General features: G+C 43.9%; 1 protein-coding gene across 1 annotated transcript in view; it reads left to right on the top strand.

Moving 5' to 3' along the window:
- LOC145358520 (homer protein homolog 3-like) overlaps positions 1 to 23589 on the top strand; it is a 57185-nt gene that overhangs the window by 17073 nt on the left and 16523 nt on the right. The window contains exons 2-4 of the mRNA XM_080212651.1: positions 14722 to 14878; positions 15440 to 15571; positions 16384 to 16491. Coding sequence (XP_080068777.1) covers positions 14722 to 14878; positions 15440 to 15571; positions 16384 to 16491 — 397 coding nt within the window. The remainder of the gene's footprint in view (positions 1 to 14721; positions 14879 to 15439; positions 15572 to 16383; positions 16492 to 23589) is intronic.

Here is a 23589-nt window from a genome sequence, read left to right as displayed (position 1 = left end):
TGTCACTGCAACCACATCCAAGTTCCGCGCATGTAATAAGGTTCTAAGTTCTTCTGTCTTGCCTGTTACGCTCCTTGCATTTAAGCAGATGCACTCCAGGCCTACTGAGTTCATCCTCCCCAAGATTGTTCTTCCTCTTAGATAGCCTCATCTTGGCCCCACGCTCGTCTCCAGTCTCTTGGTCTTGCTGACCTATTGTTCTGATTCCCACCTCTCTGCCACATTAGTTTAAACCCATCTGAACCATACCAGCAAACCTCCCAGCCAGGATATTGATGCCCCTCCAGTTCAGGTGTAATCCATCTTTGTACAGGTCCCATCCTCTCTGGAAGACTTTCCAGTGATCCACGAATCTGAAACCCTCACTCATAAGAACGTAAGAAATAGGAGCAGGAGTAGGCCATCTAGCCCTTCGAGCCTGCCCCGCCATTCAGTAAGATCATGGCTGATCTGTCGTGGCTCAGTTCCACTTTCCCGCCCTCTCCCCATAACCCTTAATCCCCTCTCTTATCAAAAACCCATCAACCCGCTTCTTAAAAATATTTAGCGAGGCAGCCTCCACCACTTCAACGGGCACAGAATTCCAGAGATTCACCACCCTTTGAGTGAAGAAGTTCCTCCTCAACTCCGTTCTAAACCGCCCCCCCTTTATCTTGAGGCTGTGCCCCCTAGTCCTACTGTCTTTTTTGAGCGGGAAGAGTCTCTCCACCTCTATCCTATCCATCCCATTCATCATCTTATACGTCTCAATGAGATCTCCCCTCATTCTTCTAAACTCTAACGAGTACAAGCCTAGTTTATTCAGCCTCTCCTCATAGCTCAACCCCCTCAACTCCGGTATCAGCCTAGCAAACCTCCTCTGCACTCCCTCCAAGGCCAAAATATCTTTGCGCAGGTGCGGCGCCCAAAACTGCACACAGTACTCCAGCTGCGGCCTCACCAATGCCCTATACTGCTGCAGCAAGACCTCCCTACTTTTATATTCAATCCCCCTCGCTATGAAGGCCAGCATCCCATTCGCCTTCCTGACCACATACTGCACCTGCAAGCTGGGTTTTTGCGACTCATGCACAAGGACCCCGAGGTCCCTCTGCACCGTCGCCTGCTGCAGTTTTTCGCCCTGTAAGTAATAGTCCTTCCTACCATTATTCCTACCAAAGTGGACCACCTCACACTTGCCAACATTAAATTCCATTTGCCATTTCCTGGCCCATTCGCCCAGCCTATCTAGATCCTTCTGCAGACTCTCCGCACAATTTGCTGTTCCCCCAATCTTGGTGTCATCAGCAAATTTCGACACCCTACACTCGGTTCCCTCCTCCAGATCATCTATATAAATGGTAAAAAGCTGAGGCCCCAGCACCGACCCCTGGGGCACTCCACTAGTCACCATCCGCCAATCCGAATAGCACCCGTTGACCCCCACTCTCTGCCTCCTATTTGACAACCAATCCTCTATCCACGCTAACACCCTACCCCCAACTCCATGTCCCTCGACCTTCTGCAATAACCTCTTGTGAGGTACTTTGTCAAACGCCTTCTGAAAATCCAGAAAGACCACATCCACCGGCTCTCCTCTATCCACCGCCCTAGACACATCCTCATAGAACTCCAGTAAATTTGTCAGACACGACTTCCCTTTAATGAAACCGTGCTGCGTCTGCTCTATCAAGCAATTCCCTTCAAGATGCCTCGCAATTTCCTCCTTAATGACGGATTCTAACATTTTACCTACCACAGACGTTAAACTAACCGGCCTATAATTCCCCACCTTTTGCCTGGCACCCTTCTTAAACAACGGCGTAACATTAGCCGTTTTCCAATCCTCCGGCACTTCCCCGGAATCCAGCGACGTCTGGAAGATAACCACCAAGGCATCCACTATCACCTCCACCATTTCTTTCAGAACCCTCGGATGCATTCCATCCGGTCCTGGGGATTTGTCCACAATCAGCCCCTCCAGTCTGTCGAGCACCGCCTCTCTAGTAACAGTAATGTCATTAAGACCCTCCAGTCCTACCACCTTTCCATCACTAACACCCGGCAAATTATTCACGTCCTCCTCCGTGAAGACAGAAACAAAAAAGTTATTCAATACCTTAGCCATATCCCCATCCCCTACCACTAGGTCCCCTTTCTCATTCTCTAAAGGACCAACGTTCACCCTAGCCAGCCTCTTCCTTTTCATATATTTATAAAAACTCTTGCTATCTTTTTTATATTAAGCGCTAGCCCAGCTTCATAGTTTCTCCTACCCTTCTTTATCAACTTCTTTGTCAATCTTTGTTGACATTTAAACCTCTCCCAATCCTCTTCTCACCCACTACTCTTAGCTACTCTAAATTCCTCCGCTTTTAATTTAAGACTTTCCTTCACCTCCTTCGTTATCCACGGCTTATTACCTCTCCTCCTACTGTCCTTTTTGACCATCGGAATAAATTTCCGCTGAGCACCAAGAAAGATCTCCTTAAAGATCCTCCACTGCTCCTCAGCAGACCCTCCCTCCAACGCGCTCCCCCAGTCAACATTCGCCAATTCTTCTCTCATCCTACCGTACTCCCTTCTATTCAAACAAAGTACGCGTGTCTAGGAACCCACTTTCTCCTCCATCTGCACCAGAAACTCCACCGTACAATGATCACTCTCCCCAAGAGGATCCTTCATCGCAAGGTCCCTAATTCTACCCGCCTCATTACATAGCACGAGATCCAAGATAGCTCTCTCCCTCGTCGGCTCCAACACGCACTGTTCCAGGAAACTATCCCGGCAGCATTCCAAGAACTCCTCCTCGAGCCCACCGCGTCCAACATGGGTCGACCAATCAATATGCAGATTGAAATCCCCCATAACTACGGCCGTCCCATTCCTGCACGCCACACTTATTTGTGCGTTAACAGCCCGCCCCACCTCCAGATCATTATTCGGGGGCCTATAGACGACACCCACCAGCGTCTTCCTCCCTTTGCTGTTCCTAATCTCCACCCACAACGATTCCACGTTCTGCTCCTTGGCTCCAATATCATCCCTTGCTACCACCTTGATGCTATCCTTAATCAGCAGAGCTACGCTCCCCCCCCTTTTCCCTCCTGCCTATCCTTCCTAAACACTTGATATCCCTGTACATTCAACTCCCAGTCCCTGTCACCTTGCAGCCACGTCTCTGTAATGGCCACCAGATCGTATCCATTTGTGTCGATCTGCGCCACCAGCTCATCCACTTTATTCCGAATGCTTCGTGCATTCAGATAAAGTGCTTTCATCCCAGCCTTCACCTGGACCCTATTTGCCGTAACGCCACCAACCATACTCACGCCCCCTACTCCCTCTATTATTGGGACATCCTCGGCCTCTTCCCTTACCTGTACCCTATCCTTAACTTTAGACCTCGTAATGTCAGCTACCCCCGCACCCCCCCCCCCCCCCCCCCCCCCGCTAATTAGTTTAAAGCCCTGTCTACAGTCCTCTTTACTCGATTCGCTAGCACTCTGGTCCCAGCACGGTTCAGACCAACCCCATCCCGCCCGAACAGGTCCCACCTACCCCAATACTGGTGCCAATGCCCCATAAATTCAAACCCATTCCTCCCACACCAATCCCTGTGCCACCCATTCACTTCCTTAATCCTGTCAACTTTATGCCCGTCTGCACTCTGTTCAGGCAGTAGCCCAGAAATGACCACCTTTTCGGTTCTACTTTTTAATTCCATTCCCAGCTTTTCATACTCCCTCCCCAGATCCTCAGTCCGCATTTTGCTTACATCGCTGGCACCCACATGTACCACAACGATCGGATTCTCACCCTCCCACTCCAGGTTCCTCTGCAGCCCAGCTGCGACATCCCGGACCCGAGCACTAGGCAGACAACACACCCTTCTGTGCACTTTGTCATTGTGACAAAGGACTGTGTCAATGCCCTTCACCCCACTATCCCCAATCACTACTACGTTCCTTTTCCCCTTCTCTTTGCCTATGTCCTGCTCCTGCACCATCCTTTAGTCATGTTTTCAACTGCACAATCTCCCTGTTTCTAGCCTCACTAGCACATGGCACGGGGAGTAATCTAGAGATCGCTACCTTCGAGGTCCCGTTTACTAACTGCCTAAATTGTTCTTGCAGGACCCCCTTGCTCTTTCTGCCAACATCATTTCTACCAATGTGGAGAATGTCTGTCTGTCTGATTTTGTACATTTCCCCATGTCTGCGTGCGTTTCCTCTGGGTGCTCTGGTTTCCTCCCACACTCCAAAGATGTGCGGGTTCGGTGGATTGGCCATGCTAAATTGACCCATAGTGTCAGGGGCACTGGCAGAGTAAATACACAGGGTTATGGCGATAGGGTCTGGGTGAGATTTCAGTTGATGCAGGCTCAATGGCAGAAATGGCCTCCTCCTGCACTGTAAGGATTCTATGATTCTAAATATATCATCATTCCTTCACGGTCACTGGGTCAAAATCCTAGGATTCCTTTCCACAGCACATGGACTGCAGTGATTCAAGAAGGCAGTTCACCGCCACCTTCTCTTTCAGGTGTAGTAGACCTGTAAGCCTTCAGGCCTCATTACCCTCCAGTCCAGGCCTCTGTCTCCTTGTGCAGCAGGCCAACTCAGTTCAATTCCCTCCATTTCTAGAAATCGCTAACAAAGAGGTCTTCCAACAATAGCAAAAGGATTCAGCAGTAAGCACCAACCTGTTGTTAACATGTGGTAGTAAACTCATACTTAGTCCAAATGCTTCTGACCACACCTTTCAAGGGGAACTAGGGATGGGCAATAAATGCTGACCAGCCAGCTACGCCCATGTCTCATGAATAAAACTGGCCACCCTCTCTGGTAAAGGCTGGTGACAAAGCATATCCACATGTGCAATCTATTCCAGGCCTGTGCTTGAAAGTATATCTATAGGTAGATAGAATTGATGCCCAATGCTGAGTTCTTACTGATACGATTGATGGAATAGCCTTGTCTTTGAAAAAGATCCAAGAGTGGTTTCTGATTCATAACAATGGTAAAGTGCCTCCCATACATGTACTGGTAGAACTTCTTTACTCATATTATTGACAACCCTTTTTCAGTCTGAAAGTAGCCTTTTTCAGACTCAGAGTGTTCCCATGAGGATTCCTATAGGTATTTCAGATCCGCCATCTTTGTTATGGGACAGTACTGCATCTACACTATACAGAGAGGCATCACAGGTTAACAACAATTCCTTAGGTTTAAATGCACCAATAAACTTGAATCTAACAATTGCTTCACTCTGCTAAAAATTTCTTTCTGGGGTGTCTTCCAGAATGCAAGGGGGCTAATAACGTGGACAAATTTGGTAGAAAATGCCTATAGTAATTCACCATTCCTACGAGTGATTTGAGCTCTGATGTACTTTTGGGAGCTAAAGTCACCTTTCTTGCCCTGACCTTGTCTTCCACGGCATGTAATTCTTGTGCATTAATGCGATACCCCAGGTTGGCTAACTCAGTGGCTTGTACATTACGTTTTTCCATCTTGAAGTGAATTCCAGCCTCTTGAAATTTCTTTAGCACCTCTTCTAAGTTAGCTAAGTACTCAGCTTCTGTCAATCCCATTATCAAATCATCATCTAGGTATACGAATACTCATGGCAGTCCGTACAATAGACTCTGTTATTCTCTGGAAAATAGAACATGTTAAATGAAACACCAAAGTGTAGAAGCATATACTGAAACAAACCTTTGTGCGTGTTTATTGTAACAGACTGATTAGGAACAGTCAGCATGGCTTTGTGAGTGGAAAATCATGTCTCTCAAATTTGACTGAGTTTTTTGAAGGGGTAACCAAGAAGGTAGATGAGGGCAGTGCAGTTGATGTTGTCTACATGGACTTTAGCAAGGCCTTTGACAAGGTACCGCATGGTAGGTTGTTGCATAAAGTTAAATCTCACAGGATCCAGGGTGAGGTATCTAAGTGGATACAAAATTGGCTTCTTGACAGAAGGTGGTTGTAGAGCGTTTTTTAGACTGGAGGTCTGTGACCAGAGGTGTGCCTCAGAGATCAGTGTTGGACCCACTGTTATTTGTCATTTATATTAATGATTTAGATGAGAATATAGGAGGCATTGCTAGCAAGTTTGCAGATGACACCAAGATTGGTGGTATAGTGGACAGTGAAGAAAGTTATCTCCGATTGCAATGGGATCTTGATCAATTGGGCCAGTGGGCTGACGAATGGCAGATGAAGTTTAATTTAGACAAATGCGAGGTGCTGCATTTTGGTAAATTGAACCAGGGCAGAACTTACTCAGTTAATGGTAGGGCATCGGGGAGATTTACAGAACAAGGAGATCTAGGGTTACATGTTTATATCTCCTTGAAAATGAAGTCACAGTTGGACAGAGTGGTGAAGAAGGCATTTGACGTGCTTGGTTTCGTCAATCAGAACATTGAGTACAGGAGTTGGGACATCTTGAAGTTGTACAAGACATTGGTAAGGCCACACTTGGAATACTGTGTGCAGTTCTGGTAACCCTATTATAGAAAGGATATTATTAATATAGAAAAAGTGCAGAAAAGATTTACTAGGATGCAACCGGGACTTGATGGTTTGAGTTATAAGGAGAGGCTGGACAGACTGGGATTTTTTTTTGCTGGTGCGTAGGAGGCTGAGGGGTGATCACAGAGGTCTATAAAATAACGAGGGGCGTAGATCAGTTAGATCATCAATATCTCTTCTCAAAGGTAGAGGAATCTAAAACTAGGTTTAAGGCGAGAGGGGAGAGATATAAAAGTGTCCAGGGGGACAATTTTTTCCGCACAGAAGGTGGTGTCTGGAACAAGCTGCTAGTGGCAACAGTAGAGGCAGGTACAATTGTCTTTTAAAAAGTATTTAGACAGTTACATGGGTATGATGGGTATAGAGTGATATGGGCCAAAGACAGGCAATTGGGATTAGCTTAGGGCCTTTTAAAAAAAGGCAGCATGAACAAGTTGGGCCGAAGGGCGTGTTTCCATGCTGTAAACCTCGATGACTCTAACCTCGGTAGGCATCGTCTAACTGAAGTTACCGATATGCATAGCTCATATCCAGCTTGGTATTGGAACTGCACTCTTCCATATTATGCACTTGTGATGTATTACTAACCCTCTACTGGGTAGGCCTGATTTAATTTTACGTTGGTGCTTTAAGCGACCTTTCCTGTGGCAAAGAACTTTCAGCCTCTTTATACCTGCAGGTTTCAGGGGAGTGATTACCTCCACACCAGTAATACTTTACTTCAATCCTAGGCAATCAATTGGCCCAATTAAATCCTCTTCTGGATGTATTTGCTTCTCATATTAAAATTATATCTTCATTTTTGGTGCCACTGGTGACTGCAGCTTTCTGCTCAAGCTAGTGAGCTGTGCCATTATGCACACTCTGAAGCCCCCATGCACCCTTCTCAGCACACTCCATCACCAGCACTATTTCTAGCAGCAGCTTAAAAAGCCTCTGCTCATAGCTTTTTTTGGATGACATTATTTATCCTGCAGACTAAACAATTCTGCAGTATATCATTGAGAGTCATCCAAACTCTGTGCTCTGAGATTGGTCTTAATTTGCTAATATAAAGTGCAGTAGTTTCCCCACAGATTCTCCAGTTGAGTTAACTTAAATTACTGCAATATTACCGATAGCTTCAGGTTGTCATGTGTTTTCACTAATTTAATTATCTCAGTGAGTGAGTTGGGGGGTGCTTGGGGATGTGAGGCTGTATTGGCCTGAAATTAGTAATCCAAACATTCAATGCATTGTATCCACTCTTCCCCAGAGACATCAAAGTGATCTATCTGTCCATATCTTCAAACACAATTCTGTTTCTCAACTTGAACTGAACTTCAACATGACTTTTTACTCACAATTTTGGAACCACTTTTTTCTTTTATCTTCATCACCAATGTAATAATTCCTGTTCACCAGTTAGGCAAATAACAATATTCATTTACATATAACTAAAACAGAAGCTTGCCGACTATTGACTAACAGTCAACCTCTGAGAAGATTCTGGAACAGAAACTTCAACTCACCTGGGTGATCCTCTCACCCTACTCCCCAATTGGTTCCCTGGGTCATGTGATCTTACATTAACAATGGATCCTTAAAGGGACCATAACCACAAGTTCCAATATTTAAAGTTCATTCTTGGAATGTGGGTATCACTGGCTGGGCCACCTCAAAAGGTCATTAGTGGAATTCTCTTCCCAGAAAGCAATGGAGACTTGCTCTATGAATCTATTCAAGGCTGAGTTAAACAGAGTTTTGGTAGACAAGGGAGTCAAGGGGTGGGGCAGGGGAGGATAGCAGACAGGCAAGTGAAGTTTATCACAGCCAGATCAGACATAATCTTATTGAATGGCGGAGCCGCTTACTACTGTTTCTATGTTCCCATTTGACCGGTAACAGAAGAAATTGTGATATAATTCTAAGTCAGGATAGTGAGTGGCTTGGAGGGGAACTTGCAGCTGATGTTGTTCCCCCATGCATCTCCATTCCTTGCTCCTGTATGCATTATGCAGTGGTGGAGGGGATTGGGTGGTTAATGTAGTGGATGTTCTAGAATAACAGGTTAACTCTAATAATAGCTACTGAGCATATGCATGAAGAGATTTGCAATAATGATTTCACACAGAAGAGAATGAGGAGAATATGGCAGAAAAGTGGCTCTGTCCCAGTGGCCCAGACACAGTGACTCTGTCCCAGTGGCCCGGTCCTACTGGCCCAGACTCGGAGATAGCATAATTTTCCTTAGGTATGGGGAGATGCCAAAGAATTGGAGAGTGGGAATTGTGATGGCCTTATTCAAGAAATGATATAAAAATGGTCTGAGCAACTACGGACTGGTCAGTTTAACAACAGTGGTGCGTAAGGTATTTGAAACACTAGTTGGGAAAAAAATTCAACAGGCCCTCAAAGAGTTTTGGGTTAATCAAGGAGAGCCACCATGCATTTGTAAAAGCAGATTTTACAGAACTAATTTAATCACATTTTTGATGAAAATTAAATGATTATATGGATTTTAAGAAATTGTTTGATAAATTACCACATAAAAAGCTGGTTAACAAATGGGGCTTATGGAATAGGAGGATGCTCAGTCTTTTTATTCAATAAATGCAAATCCCCAAACACTAGTCTTCTCATTTGCTGAGTTTAAGTTGATTAGTCGCTACTAGTCTGTAGGGAGGACAGTCCTTGGTTGTGTGCAGCATTGTTTGTGAGACTGCACAAGTGCATAAGCGATCTGTACTGAAGTCTTAGTGATGGAAACTGGCTGTATAGGAACCCTGTCCTGAACTTGTTTAGCAAGAACCACTCTCTTTGTGGTAGTTCAGAGCCTGACATTTGACAGATGGGGTTTGTCACAAGGATGTTGTTAGTGACTTCCCATGTATTCTATTCTTTGATTTAAAGGACATTTGCTGGTAGACTTTGCTCAGAAATGGTGTTCCACAGGGTGCTGAGATGGAAGGCGGGCACTAGGTAGGTTGAGCAGGTCATCATGGATGGTTTGTCAGTTGGTGAATGTGTGATGGAGTGATGCCTACAAACAGGAGGGAAGTTGAGTGGAGAATTCCAGTGATGATGCTCATTATTGCATTGTAGTGGTAAAACATCTTATTTTTCTTTGATTTTACCTGCCATGTTTTTTTTTCATATCCTCTCTTTCCCAATTTCCTCAAAAAATTCTATTCAGTTGATTAGACATGATCTTCCCATGACAAAACCATGTTGACTGTTCTAGCGCTTTTCTAAGGTACAGTTTACTCTCTCTCCCAGAATTGCTTCTAATAAATGGGCCCACCACTGAAGTCAGACTGACCAACTTATAGTTCTCTGGCATATCCCTCGCACCCTTTTTAAATATTGGTACCACATTTGCAGACCTCCAATCCTCCAAGACCTTGCCAGTATCTAGTGAGGATTGGAAAATGATTGTCTGAGCATCTACTATTTCCTCCCTGGCTTCCTTCAACAGCCTGGGATACAATCAATCTGGTCCTGGTGACTTACGCACCTTCAAGTCCCCTTGGTACTTCCTCTCTCATTACGCTAATTATATCTAATATTTCACACTCCTGTAACTAGAATGTCTGCATCATCTCTCTCCTTTGTTAAGATAGTAACAAAGTACACAGTGTGAACCCTGCCCATATCTTTTGAATCAACCCAAGTTATGGGCAGCATGGTGGCACAGTAGTTAACACTGCTGCCTCACAACGTCAGGAACCCGAGTTCGATTCCCGGCTTGGGTCACTGTGCGGAGTTTGCCCGTTCTCCCCGTGTCTGCGTGAGTTTCCTCTGGGTGGTCCGGTTTCCTCCCACAGTGACTAATAAATAAACCTTAATTAAGTTTTTTGCTTTACTTTAGCTTGTACATCTCTGATAGGCCCTAGCTTTCCCTTCGTCATTTTTAAATATAAGGAGCATCTTTTTCAAAAAATTGTTTTTCTAATTCCCTGCTCTTAATGACCCTCCCAAACCTTACCAGCCAACAAACTTGCATTATTCTTATAATGCTAGGTGCAAGATGCTGCTGACTGTCTTCCTCAGTATCCTCCTCTCACAGTCTCTGCTAGGTGCTGACTATCTGTCCCAGTGTCTTCTGAAGAACGTAACATAAGAACTAGGAGCAGGAGTAGGCCATCTGGCCCCTTGAGTCTGCTCCGCCATTCATTAAGATCATGGCTGATCTTTTTGTGGACTCAGCTCCACTTACCTGTACGCTCACCATAATGCTTAATTCCTTTACTGTTCAAAAATTTATCTGTCTTTGCCTTAAAAACATTCAATGAGGTAGCCTCAACTGCTTCCGTGGATAGAGAATTGCAGATTCACAAACCTCTGTGTGAAAAAGTTTGTCCTCAACTCAGTCCTAAATCTGCTTCCCCTTATTTTGAGGCTATGTCCCCTAGTTCTAGTTTCACCTGCCAGTGGAAACAGCTTCCCTGCTTCTATCTTATCTATTCCCTTCATAATCTTATATGTTTCTATAAGATCTCCCCTCATTCTACTGAATTCCAATGAGTATAGCCCCAGTCTACTCAGTCTCTCCTCATAAGCCAATCCTCTCAACTCCGGAATCAACCTAATGAATCTCCTGAATCTCCTCTGCACCCCCTTCAGTGCCAGTATATCCCTTCTCAAGTAAGGAGACCAAAGCTGTACACAGTACTCCTCGTGTGGCCTCACGAGCACCTTACACAGCTGCAACATTATCTGCCTGTTTTTAAACTTCATCCCTCTAGCAATAAAGAACAAAATTCCATTTGCTTTCTTAATTACCTGCTGCACCTGCAAACAAACTCGTGATTCCTGCACAAGGACACCCAGGTCCTTCTGCATAGCAGCATGCTGCAATTTTTTACCATTTAAATAATAGTCCATTTTGCTGTTATTCCTACCAAAATGGATGACCTCACATTTACCAACATTGTACTCCATCTGCCAGACCTTTGCCCACTCACTTAGATTATCTATATCCCTTTGCAGACTTTCAGCGTCCTCTGCACACTTTGCTCTTTTACCCATCTTAGTGTCATCTATGAATTTTGACACACCACACTTGGTCCCTAACTGTAAATCATAAACAATTGCGGTCCCAACACTGATCCCTGAGGCACACCACTAGTCACTGATCTTCTCACACTCTCTGCTAGGTGCTGCTGACTGTCCCAGTGTCCTCCTTTCACACTTCTCTAGGTGCTGACGGTCTGTCCTAGTGTCCTCCTCTCACACTGTCTGCTAGGTACTGACTATCTGCTCCGATTCCTCCTCTCACACTCTCCTGTAGGTGCTGATTGTTTGTCCCAGTGTCCTACTTTTGCATTCTCTGCTAGGTGCTGCTGACTGTCCGATGCCTTCCTCTCACACTCTCTGCTAGATGCTGACTGTCCTGGCGTCCTCCTCTCGCACTCTCTGCTAGTTGCTCACTGTCTGTCCCAATGTCCTCCTCTCACACTCTCTGCTAGGTGCTGACTGTCCCGGTGTCCTCCTCTCACACTCTCTGCTAGTTGCTCACTGTCTGTCCCAATGTCCTCCTCTCGCACTCTCTGCTAGGTGCTGACTGTCTATCCCAATGTCCTCCTCTCACACTCTCTGCTAGGTGCTGACTGTCTATCCCAATGTCCTCCTCTCACACTCTCTGCTAGTTGCTCACTGTCTATCCCATTGTCATCCTCTCGCACTCTCTGCTAAGTGCTGCTGACTGTTGTCTCAGGATCCTTCTCTGAGATTCTCATTGAAGAGAAGCTGGAATTGTTCTCTGAGACATAGTCATAGAGTCGTACAGCACAGCAAGAGACCCTTCGGCCCACTGATCAAGCATGTATCTGTTCTAACCCCATTTTCCAGCAACTTGTCTGTAGCCAAGAAGCCTAAGGGGAATTGATAAAAATAAAATTATGAAGGGTTTGGGCAAAATAAATAGAAACTGTTTCTAATGTCTGAAGAACCGATAATCATGTTCCCCAATTTAAGTTGATTGATAAAAGAACCAGAGGCAACTTGAAGAAAACTTACCAGAAGAGTAGTTGGGATTTGGAATGCACTCCTTCCCTGATATTGTGGTGGATCCAGGTTCAAATTAGTGTTCAAAAGGAAGTGGGTAAATACTGGAGAAAAGAAAGTATCAGGAAAGAGATGTTGGGGTGCTGGAAGTACTGACTGGATTTCTATTTGAAAAACTGATACAGAATTAACGAGTTGAATGGTCTCTTTCTGGTACTGTACTATTCGATAGTATCCATAGCACTTTGTAGAGATACATGACAGTATGCGTTGAGGGATTATAGGTGGGATCAAGGGAAGAGTAAGGAGCCCGGAGAGAAAGTGAAGCACTAGGATGCATGACTTTTCTCCCTAGCCCTGATGAGCCATTAGGATTAAACTTCAGTGATTCCCATAAAACGCTAGCTTGGCTCTCATAAAAACAAAAACTACAAGCAGGAGGAGGCCATTCAGCTCTTCAAGCCTGCTCCGCCATTCATTTTGATCATGGCTGATCATCGAATTCAATACCCTGATTCCCCCTTCCCCCATATCCTTTGATCCCTTTAGCCTCAAGAGCTACTTCTAACTTTTCTTGAAATCACTCAACGTATTGGCCTCAACTACATTCTGTGGTTGTGAATTCTACACATTCACCACCCTTTGGATAAAGAAATTTCTCCTCACCTCTGTTCTAAAAGGTTTACCCCTTATCGTCAAACTCTTTTGTAAATCCATGTTTACTTTATCTGATTATACCACTGCCTTCCAAATGCCGAGTTCTGAAATCCTTGATAATAGACTCTAGCAACTTCCCCAGTACTGACGTTAGGCTCAGTGGTCTATAGTTCCCCGTTTTCTCTTTTTGAATAGCGGGTTTACGTTAGCTACCCTCCCATATGAAGGAACCAGTCCAGTCCATAGAATTTTGGAAAATAATCACCAATGGATCTACTATTTCTAGGCCACTTCCTTGAGTACTTTGAGATGAAGATTGTAAGGAACTAGAGATTTATCCACCTTCAATCCCATTACTTTCCCCAAAATAATTTCTCTATTGAAATTGGAAAATCATATTGCAACTGTATAAGGCTTTGGTTAGGGTACATTTGGAGTATTGTGTAGAATTCTAGTCGCCATACAACTGGAAGGATGTTGATGAATTGGAAAGAATGCAGAAGAGATTTACCAGGATGTTGCCTGGTTTGAAGGATATGGATTATGAAGAAAGGCTGAACAAACTTGGATTGTGAGAATCACTATGTGTGGAACCCGTGCCCCAGTGAGAGTCAGTGTGTGCGGAACCCGTGCCCCAGTGAGAGTCAGTGCGTGCGGAACCCGTGCCCCAGTGAGAGTCAGTGCGTGCGGAACCCGTGCCCCAGTGAGAGTCAGTGCGTGCGGAACCCGTGCCCCAGTGAGAGTCAGTGCGTGCGGAACCCGTGCCCCAGTGAGAGTCAGTGCGTGCGGAACCCGTGCCCCAGTGAGAGTCAGTGCGTGCGGAACCCGTGCCCCAGTGAGAGTCAGTGCGTGCGGAACCCGTGCCCCAGTGAGAGTCAGTGCGTGCGGAACCCGTGCCCCAGTGAGAGTCAGTGCGTGCGGAACCCGTGCCCCAGTGAGAGTCAGTGCGTGCGGAACCCGTGCCCCAGTGAGAGTCAGTGCGTGCGGAACCCGTGCCCCAGTGAGAGTCAGTGCGTGCGGAACCCGTGCCCCAGTGAGAGTCAGTGCGTGCGGAACCCGTGCCCCAGTGAGAGTCAGTGCGTGCGGAACCCGTGCCCCAGTGAGAGTCAGTGCGTGCGGAACCCGTGCCCCAGTGAGAGTCAGTGCGTGCGGAACCCGTGCCCCAGTGAGAGTCAGTGCGTGCGGAACCCGTGCCCCAGTGAGAGTCAGTGCGTGCGGAACCCGTGCCCCAGTGAGAGTCAGTGCGTGCGGAACCCGTGCCCCAGTGAGAGTCAATTAGGTTGATGATGCTTTCTCTTGGACAATGCCAAGTTCTGTTGACCTTGGGTGGGATTTTCCAGTCATGGGATAAGTGCAGCTGGAAAATCTTGCCCAGAGTGTGTGGAACCTGTACCCTGCGAGAGTGTCCATGAGAATGAAACTTCTCGGATGTGTGGGATTCTCTTCAGCACAAGATTTTTTTGGGATTGGATTGGTTTTGGTGAAAGGAATGTTTGGAGCAGTCTGTAGGGTTTGCTGGTTATGTGGTTAGTGTCTGAATTCTGGTTTCTTTGTGTAGGGAGCAACCGATTTTCAGCGCAAGGGCTCACGTCTTCCAGATTGATCCTGCAACCAAACGAAACTGGATCCCAGCGAGCAAGCATGCTGTTACCGTCTCCTTCTTCTATGACAGCACACGCAATGTTTACCGGATCATTAGCGTCGGTGGAACCAAGGTATTGGTAATTAAATGCCCCAAGAACTAAAACTCAGCACAGAGAGGGTCAATAAACTGTTAACACAAAGAGGGTCAATAAACTCTCCTGTAGCTCCCTGTTAACACTACAATCATACATTTCCTGCTCTACAATTGCTCCACATGCACACCACAATCACTCCACCCCCACACCACAATCACTCCATACCACAATCGCTTCACATCCACAATACAATTGCTCCACACCACAACCGCTCCACATGCACACCACAATCACTGCACACCCACACCACAATTGCTTCACACTACAGTCACTCACATCCGCACCACAATCGCTCCACATCCACACCACAAGTCGCCCCCCGCACACCCCCCCCCCCCCCCCCCCACCCTCACCACACAGGTCGCCCCATGCCCTGACCTCTATTGCTTCTTAATCACATTGCATTCACATTATGATCACACCAGAATTGGTCTGTCCACTCAAAAATCACTTCCATCTGCACGTCAGCAGGAAAATTGGGCTTAACCTGGAGCTGATTTAATGCAATCCTAACTTAATGAATTATTTCGATTTCAGGCAATTATCAACAGCACCATCACCCCCAACATGTCATTCACCAAAACCTCGCAGAAATTTGGTCAATGGGCTGATAGCCGTGCCAACACCGTTTATGGTCTGGGTTTCAACTCAGAACAGCAGCTTTCACAGGTATGTGGCAGAGGCTGTGCCCAGTTATAACACTCTGGTTATTGTAACCAAGGAACTGGAGTAAAGACCCAAGAGCAAGAGAGGGATTCTCCCCAGGGAGACAGAACAGTAGCTGTTTACATTTAGAGAGAACATGAAGAGAAGAAAAACCCCAGACTCAGGGTCACCAGGTCAGGGTCTTTCAGGTGGTCACCAGGTCAGGAGACTGATAACTTCCCTATTAGAGCAATTTTTAAGGTTTAGCGAGGGAGCTTCAGCCTGTAAAAAGCAAGATATCTGAAGATTGATACAGCAGAAAGGTGGGGTCTGGCAATAATTGGGCATTAAGTGTGTGTACGATGTGGGGCATGCTGAGGTTAAAAGATCAGGGGGATCTGGGCAAGGGAAATGTGCTAGTGCATTGGTGTGAAACAAGGGCAGGTGAACAGGAAGCTGAGCAGAGCAGGATTTGGGCAGCAGGTTAAGAGTTTGTGTGATGAGAGGAGAACACTGTTAAACAATTTGAAGTGAAGAGGGAAAAGATGTGAAATAACAGTATCAATGCATTGCAGATTATTGAGGCATCAAGAATTCCACAGCTTCAAGGATTTGAACAGAATGAGTTAGCAGATTGTACAAGTCTCAATGTCAAGAAATATCTTGTATTTTTATCACAACTTCCGTGTCCACAGCATATCGCAAATAGCTCAAAGACAATGAATTTATTTAAAATGTTGATGCTGGTGGAAATCCACAAAAGGTTAGCAGAATCATAAACTGGAGCTAGGCATTTTCAGGAGTGAAATGATTTTGATGTTTCTGTTCTGTTAAAGTTTGCAGAAAGGTTCCAAGAGGTTAAGGAAGCTGCACGATTAACAAGAGAGAAATCCCAGGATAAAACTGAATTAACGAATCCAGCTCTGGATATTTCTGCCCCACAGGTAAAACAGTTCCACTCTCCCCATTATAAAAACTTTTCCACAATGCAATTTGCATTCCCAGCGTGCGCGACTCCCTCCCTCAGCGTGCGCGACTCCCTCCCCCAGCACCCGTCAGCCTCACTCCTGGCGCCTGTCAGCCCCGCTCCCAATCTGTGTTGTAATGCCTTAACTATGTTAGGATATGTGGGTTTTAAACTGAAAAAAGTGTGGGTTTGAACACGCAGATTCCTAGTAATACACAGCAAATTTATTGAAAGGGATGTTTTCTGGATAGAACAGAAACAAACTAAACAGCAGCCTGTGAGATATCCCTATGACATCACCATCAAATCATGTGACCAGCTTTTAAAGCAATCATGCAACTAGTTAAATGTACAACATCCTCTCCCTTCTGTGGTCATGAGAACAATTTACCATAATGTTACACATAGCATCAGTAATACTCTAGACACAGTACTATGTATACTATGTACCATTATTCATATACACAGTCAGTAAGAAAGCTGATTAGGAGGATGGCTATTCCTCTTCGATTATATACAATGTTTTGGAATTTGTCCTTGACCTGACAAGTGTGATTTGGAACTCCAGTAGACACTCCTTCTCTTAGAACTAATTCTGCATCATTCTTACATAGTATTGTAGTATAGACACAACCATCAAGCAACTCAGATTTTAAATCTTCTGTTGCAGTGTTCACAACATGAGGGAGGAAGGAAGTTGGTATTTCTGGAGATGATTATAGAGATCATTTTGAGATGTTAACAATTGGTCAACACGGCATTGCCAAACTAGTTCATCTTCGGATTGAACTGTGTAAGAACCTGTTTTTGTTCTAACTATGGTATTTCTCACTCGTGGCAGAATTACACTCTAACACTCAATCTCCTTGCTGAAATGTGTTGTTTTGCTTTCACTTCTCGTCTAGCAACTTGCGATTGCTGTTAATTTTCTGAAGTTTCTGGAGGTAACAAATCATAGTTCTCAACTTTCTCTTTAGGAGAGTAATGCCAGTGAACTTTGGGTAGTCACATGAGCAGTGTTTCTAATAAGATGCCAAAAAGCCATTCACACAATGTGATAATGAACCTTGTTGTCTTGAAGCTTTGAAAGAATGTTTCAAGTATTGTGTGAATCTTGCAGCGAATCCACTGGTTGCTGGAGTATAAGGTGTGGATTTTATATACCGAATATCATTTACTTTGAGCTAATCCTCAAAGTCTTGTGAGGTAAACTGTGAATTGCTATCGCTGACAATCTGTTCCGGTTTAGTAAATTATACAAAATTTTTGGCAAGCTTTTCAATAATTTGTTCAGATGTAGTAAGTCTCATGATTACAGCTTCCGGCCACTTTGAGTGTGCATCAATTATGACTTAGAACATGCAACTGTCAAACGGACTAGCAAAGTCTACATGCAATCATTGCCTGGCGTTTTAGGTGACACCCATAAGTGTAAAAGAAACAATGGTGGTGTATTTCTTATTCGGGTCAGGATTGACACTGTCCAACTTTTTCTTCAATCTGAGCATCCCAACCAGGCTACTAAAATAACTACATGCTAATCCCTTCATTCGGACTATATCAGAATGTCCTTCATGTAGTTTCTCAAGAACTCTTCACACAGTCCAGGAGGAATGATCAGTCAAGTTCCCCACAATAGACTCCCACCTTAGGTGGTCAACTCAAGCTTTCGTTACATGAGGCTTCATATCAGCATGTGTACGATGCATTCCAGCTCCCATTCCTTTCAATACCATATCCATCACCTTCTCCATCATGGGATTATTTCTGGTATGTCTTTGAACTTGAGAAACTGTTACAGATAAATGATTCACCAGTGAAAAATAAAGAATATTAGCAAAAGTAGTTGGTGGCATCAGCTCAATATATAAAGCTAAATATGTAATGCGCTCTGACTGACCATATTTTATAGCTTGCAAGTGAGTAGATAAGATCGGTGACCATCTTTGCAATCAGCTAGCAGCTAACAGCGGTATGCCTTTATACAGCCCAAAAATAGTAGTTAAAGATAAGTCAAAAATGTGAAATGACAACCATACAAATAATGATGAAACCTTTGTATGCCAAAAATTATATTCAACACTTCTTTTTCTAGCTGAGCAGAGTTAGATTCAGTAGTAGTCAAAGTACGTGAAGCAAAAACTTTCGGTCATTCTTCGCCAGAAGGCTTAATATGCCATTCCATAAGGTAAAAAGTCACAAGCAAGCAATAATAGTAGCTTTGGATTAAAATGAACCAATACTTCAGACTTCTGCAAAGCATCTTTAACATCTGTATATGCTTTGTCACAATCTGTTGTCCAATCCCATGATTATTTTACATATAGTAAATTACACAATGGTTTCAATAATGTAACTAAGTTAGGAATAAATTTGCCATAATAATTTATTAATCTCAGAAACGATCTCAATTGCGTCACATTTGTCGGATGTGGTATTACTAAAAGAGCTTACATCTTTTAGGTGTTTTATGTAACCCTTTACTATCAACAATGTGACCCAAATACTAGAATGGCATCTGCAAAAAGTCACATCTTTCTTTCTTGATACGCAGACCATGTGATTGAAGATGTTCCAATGTTGCATCTAAATTATTCAAGGGACCATGTAATTAGAATATTATCCAGGTAATATTGTACGCCAGAGAGACCACTTGAAATCTGATCCACCGATCTTTGGAATTGGGCTGGTGCAGATGTTATTCCAAAAGTTAACTTTTTATAAAGAAAAAGACCTTTATGAGTATTGATGTTAAGCAATGCTTGAGATTCAGTGGCTCCATGCATCAGTAATTATGCTGGTGAAAGATCAGTCTTGCTGGATTTCTGCCCACCTGACGACCCAGCAAAAATATTTTCAACTAAAGGAAAGGGATATTGATCGGCACACAACACTGGATTTATGATTGTTTTAAAATCACCACAAATACAAACAGAACCATCTAGTTTCATGACAGGCACAATGGGAGTAGCCCAGTCACTCGTAACTGGCTGTAGCACACCAATGTTAACAAGTCATACTAATTCTTCCCCGACCTGGGATGAATTGCATATAGCACCGCTTTCTCTTTTTTAAAAAGTTTATTTATTAGTCACTAGTAAGTCTTACAGTAACGCTGCAATGAAATTATTGTGAAATTCTTCTGGTTGCCACATTCCAGCGCTTGTTCAGATCAATGCACCTAACCAGACTGTGGGAGGAAACTGGAGCACCTGGAGAAAACCCATGCAGACATGGGGACAATGTGCAGACTCCACACAGACAGTGACCCAAACCAGGAATTGAACCTGATCCCTGGCACTGTGAGGTAGCAGTGCTAACCACTGTGCCACCATGCCACTCTTTTTCTTTCAGACTTTATGGTTGACTATTAAGCTTTATCTTGAGTTTCACTTGAACTCCCTTTGTCGAGCCAAATGTCTCTTTGAATACACTCTTGTAGGTGCTCTAGGTCTGTTTTGACATCAACCAATCTGTTGACAGCATTCCAATTCAAGGTTTAATTTCTCCAACCATGATCTCCCAAATAAAGCTGGAAAATTACCACGGACCACATTGAGAGGCAACTCTGCTGTTTGTCCACTCAACTCTATATTGACCATGATGTAACCTTTATAACTGCACTATCTCTTCCATGTATGTTCTTAAAACTCATCAGCTGGTTCTGAAGGAAGATGTTTCAACTTTTGTTGCTATGTAGTCTCAGGAATTACAGATACAGAGGCACCAATAACAACTTCCAACCTAATAGATCGTCCATGTAAGTTTCGAATCGCTCACAATCTATGTGATGCTCCCTTTATGGATAAGATTTCAGTTGGACCTCTTACTTATTTTTCTGGACATTCTCTTCACGGTTGTACTTCTTTTGTTCTATGTTGTAAATTCTGTTTGTAGAATGTGACTTGTTCGTCTTGAAGGTACCCAGATTCTTCTGCTAAATATTGTTCTCAGGGGAAGCTATTATGCCCAACAAGCTTTTGCAATGTGACCCATTTTGCCACAATTCTTGCATTGACTATTCTTGCTCCAGCATTCACTCGCTGAATGGCCCATTTTGACACATTTGCGATATGCTTGTTGCTGTTTTGACTTCTTATGGGCAGTTCCCAACTTGTGAATCTTTGTTCCTGCAGCAAATTGTGAAGCCTCTTTAGCATTCAATTCCATCAACCCTACAATTTCTACTGCTGTCTTTAAACTCAAAGCATAAAGTAAGCAATCTTATTTGGATAGCCTCATTTTGGCAACCACAAGTAGAAGATCTTGAAGAGTATCTTCTCATGACTCATCAAACTCATAATGTTGTGCCAGCCTTTTTAAGATTGCCACAAACTGAGCAATGCTTTCACCTTCCATTTTATTCCTTTGGTGGAAACTGAACTAATCCACGACGGTCAGTGGTTTTGGAGAATAGTGTTCTTCAAGGATCTTTGTCATGTCATCATAAATTTTGGTTCCTGGCTTTGCTGAATGAGCAATGTTCAGAGCAAATTGAAGGTTTTAGAATCATAAGAGTAGACAACTTAACTGCTCAAGTCTGCTCTGCTATTTAATATGATCATGGCTGATCTCATCTTGGCCTCAACTCTACTTTCCTGTCTGTTCACCGTAGCACTTCAAACCCGTTACTAATTAAAATCTGCCAAGCTCTTCCTTAAATTTATTGAGTCCTGACACCCACCACACTCTGGAACAGTGAGTTCCACAGACTCACTACCCTTTGAGAGGAGTAATTTCTCCTCATCTTTGTTTTAAATCTGCCACCCCTTATCCTAACACTGATCTCTTGTTCTAGAAAGCCCCACAAGAGAAAATACCCCCTCCACGTCTCTTTGTCAATCTCCTTTATCATCTTTTACTCCTCAATTAGATTTCTTCTCATTCTTCTAGCCTCCAGGGAGTATAGGCCTAACCTGTCCAATCTCTCTTTGTAAGACAAACCCGTCGTCTCTGGAATCAATCTAGTGAACCTCCTCTGAACCGCTTCAATGCAACTCCATCCCCCCTCAAATAAGGAGATCAAAACTGTACACAATATTCTAAGTGTGGTCTCACTAATGCTTTGTACAGCAGCAGCAACACTTTACTTCTTTTATGTTCCATTTCTTTGGCAATAAATACCAAAATTCCATTTGCCTTCGTTATAAACCAGGTCAGAAACTCCAACCTATTTTATGAAGTCAGCCTAGACCACAAGTTTTGTGCTTTGAATTTGTCCCAGGTGAATGAACATAAGATGTTTCGTTTGAGGGGTGATTCAAGTGAGCCTTAAAGCTTTTACTTAAGAACACAGTTAAGTTTACTTAAGAACACAGTTAAACCATAATAAGAAAAATCAGCAATAACATTTACCAATTACAAAACACAATCATAACATTGTATAAACCTTAACAGTAAAATGTACTGTTCCCAGAATAACAGCCCCCACAAATCTACATCCCATTCTAGGCTTGACACAGAAACAAGTATGCTCACATGATGCTGGACCTTATAGCTTTCCAACACCTGTTGTGGATTACACCTTTGGATGGTGGGTTGAAAATACTGAGGCCGTCTCAATTTTGGAACTTCCAGCACACCTTGAGACATTCAGAGATACTGCCTGCCTCTAGCTTCCAGCTGCACTTAACAAACAGCAGAATTTACACTCCAGGGAGAGAAAGAGAACACTGCAGTCCAAATAGCTTCTTCCCAAATTGAAACTAATGCCTTGTACTTCCCTGTGGGGGGACAAGAAACTGTTTAAAGGTACCTGACCTGTAATTAATTATTCCTCACCCAATAATTCCAAAAGGGTCATAAAAGTCCAGGGCACTGCATTAGGTAAAATTAAAAATAAACATTGCTTCAATTATCCTGCTCCAACAACAGTACAAAAAAAGATGCAGGCAAAAAGGCCAGACCTGCTTCAAAAAACAGCAATGAACTTGATTACCTTATTACCTGCTGTACCTGCATATTATTATTGTGTATCATGCGCGAGGACACCCAGATCCCTCTGCAGCAAAGCATTCTGAAGTTTCTCTCCATTTAGATAATAATTTGCCTTTGTATTTTTCTTACCAAAAGGGATAACCTCACCCTTATCCATCTGCCAAATTTGCCCCATTTGTAAACTTATTATCGCAGTTTACTATCCCACTCATTTTAGTGTCATCAGCAAATTTGGCTATGGTATCTACTATCACTGCATCCAAATTGTTGATATAGATTGCTGAAGTCTGAGGACCAAACCTTGTGGCACGCTACTAGTCACATCTTGCCAACTGGAAAAAGACCCATTTATGCCATCTCTCTACTTTCTGTTGGTTACTAATCCTCTATCCAAGTGAATAAATTACACTAATCCCATATGAATTATTGCTCAGTGTGAAGGTTCAGAACCTTCCACACACCTGACGAAGGAACAGTGTTTCTGAAAGCTTGTGGATTTACTATCAAATAAACTGGTTGGACTTTAACCTGGTGTTATGAGACTTTTTACTGTGTTTATCCCAGTCCAACACCGGCATCTCCACATCATGCCCATCAAACAGTCCCAGGACAGGTACAGCACAAGATTAAATACAGAGTAAAGCCCCCTCCACATGTTCAATCAAAAACTCCCAAGAAAGGTACAGCATGGGATTAGATACAGAGTAAAGCTCCCTCTGCACTGTCCCCATCAAACACTCCCAGGATAGATACAGCACAGAGTTAGATACAGAGTGAAGCTCCCTCCATACTTACCCCATCACACGCTCCCAGGACAGTTACAGGCATGGAGTTAGATACAGAGTAAAGCTTCCTCTACACTGTCCCCATCAAACACTCCCAGGACAGGTACAGCACGAGGTTAGATACAGAGTAAAGCTTCCTCTACATTGTTCCCATCAAACATACCCAGGACAGATCTAGCACAGGGTTAGATACAGAGTAAAACTTCCTCTACACCATTTCCATCAAACACTCCCAGGACAGGTACAGCACGAGATTAGATACAGAGGAAAGCCTGATGTTATGAAGCTTGGTATGCGCTCTGGGACACTCCGTTATTATCCTATCAAGTTTAAAGCTGCTAAATTAGTTGGTG

The sequence above is a fragment of the Carcharhinus amblyrhynchos genome, chromosome 26, assembly GCF_965287045.1.
Source record: "Carcharhinus amblyrhynchos chromosome 26, sCarAmb.v2.hapA, whole genome shotgun sequence".
Classification (NCBI taxonomy): domain Eukaryota; kingdom Metazoa; phylum Chordata; class Chondrichthyes; order Carcharhiniformes; family Carcharhinidae; genus Carcharhinus; species Carcharhinus amblyrhynchos.
This window is presented reverse-complemented; position numbering and strand designations above follow the sequence as displayed.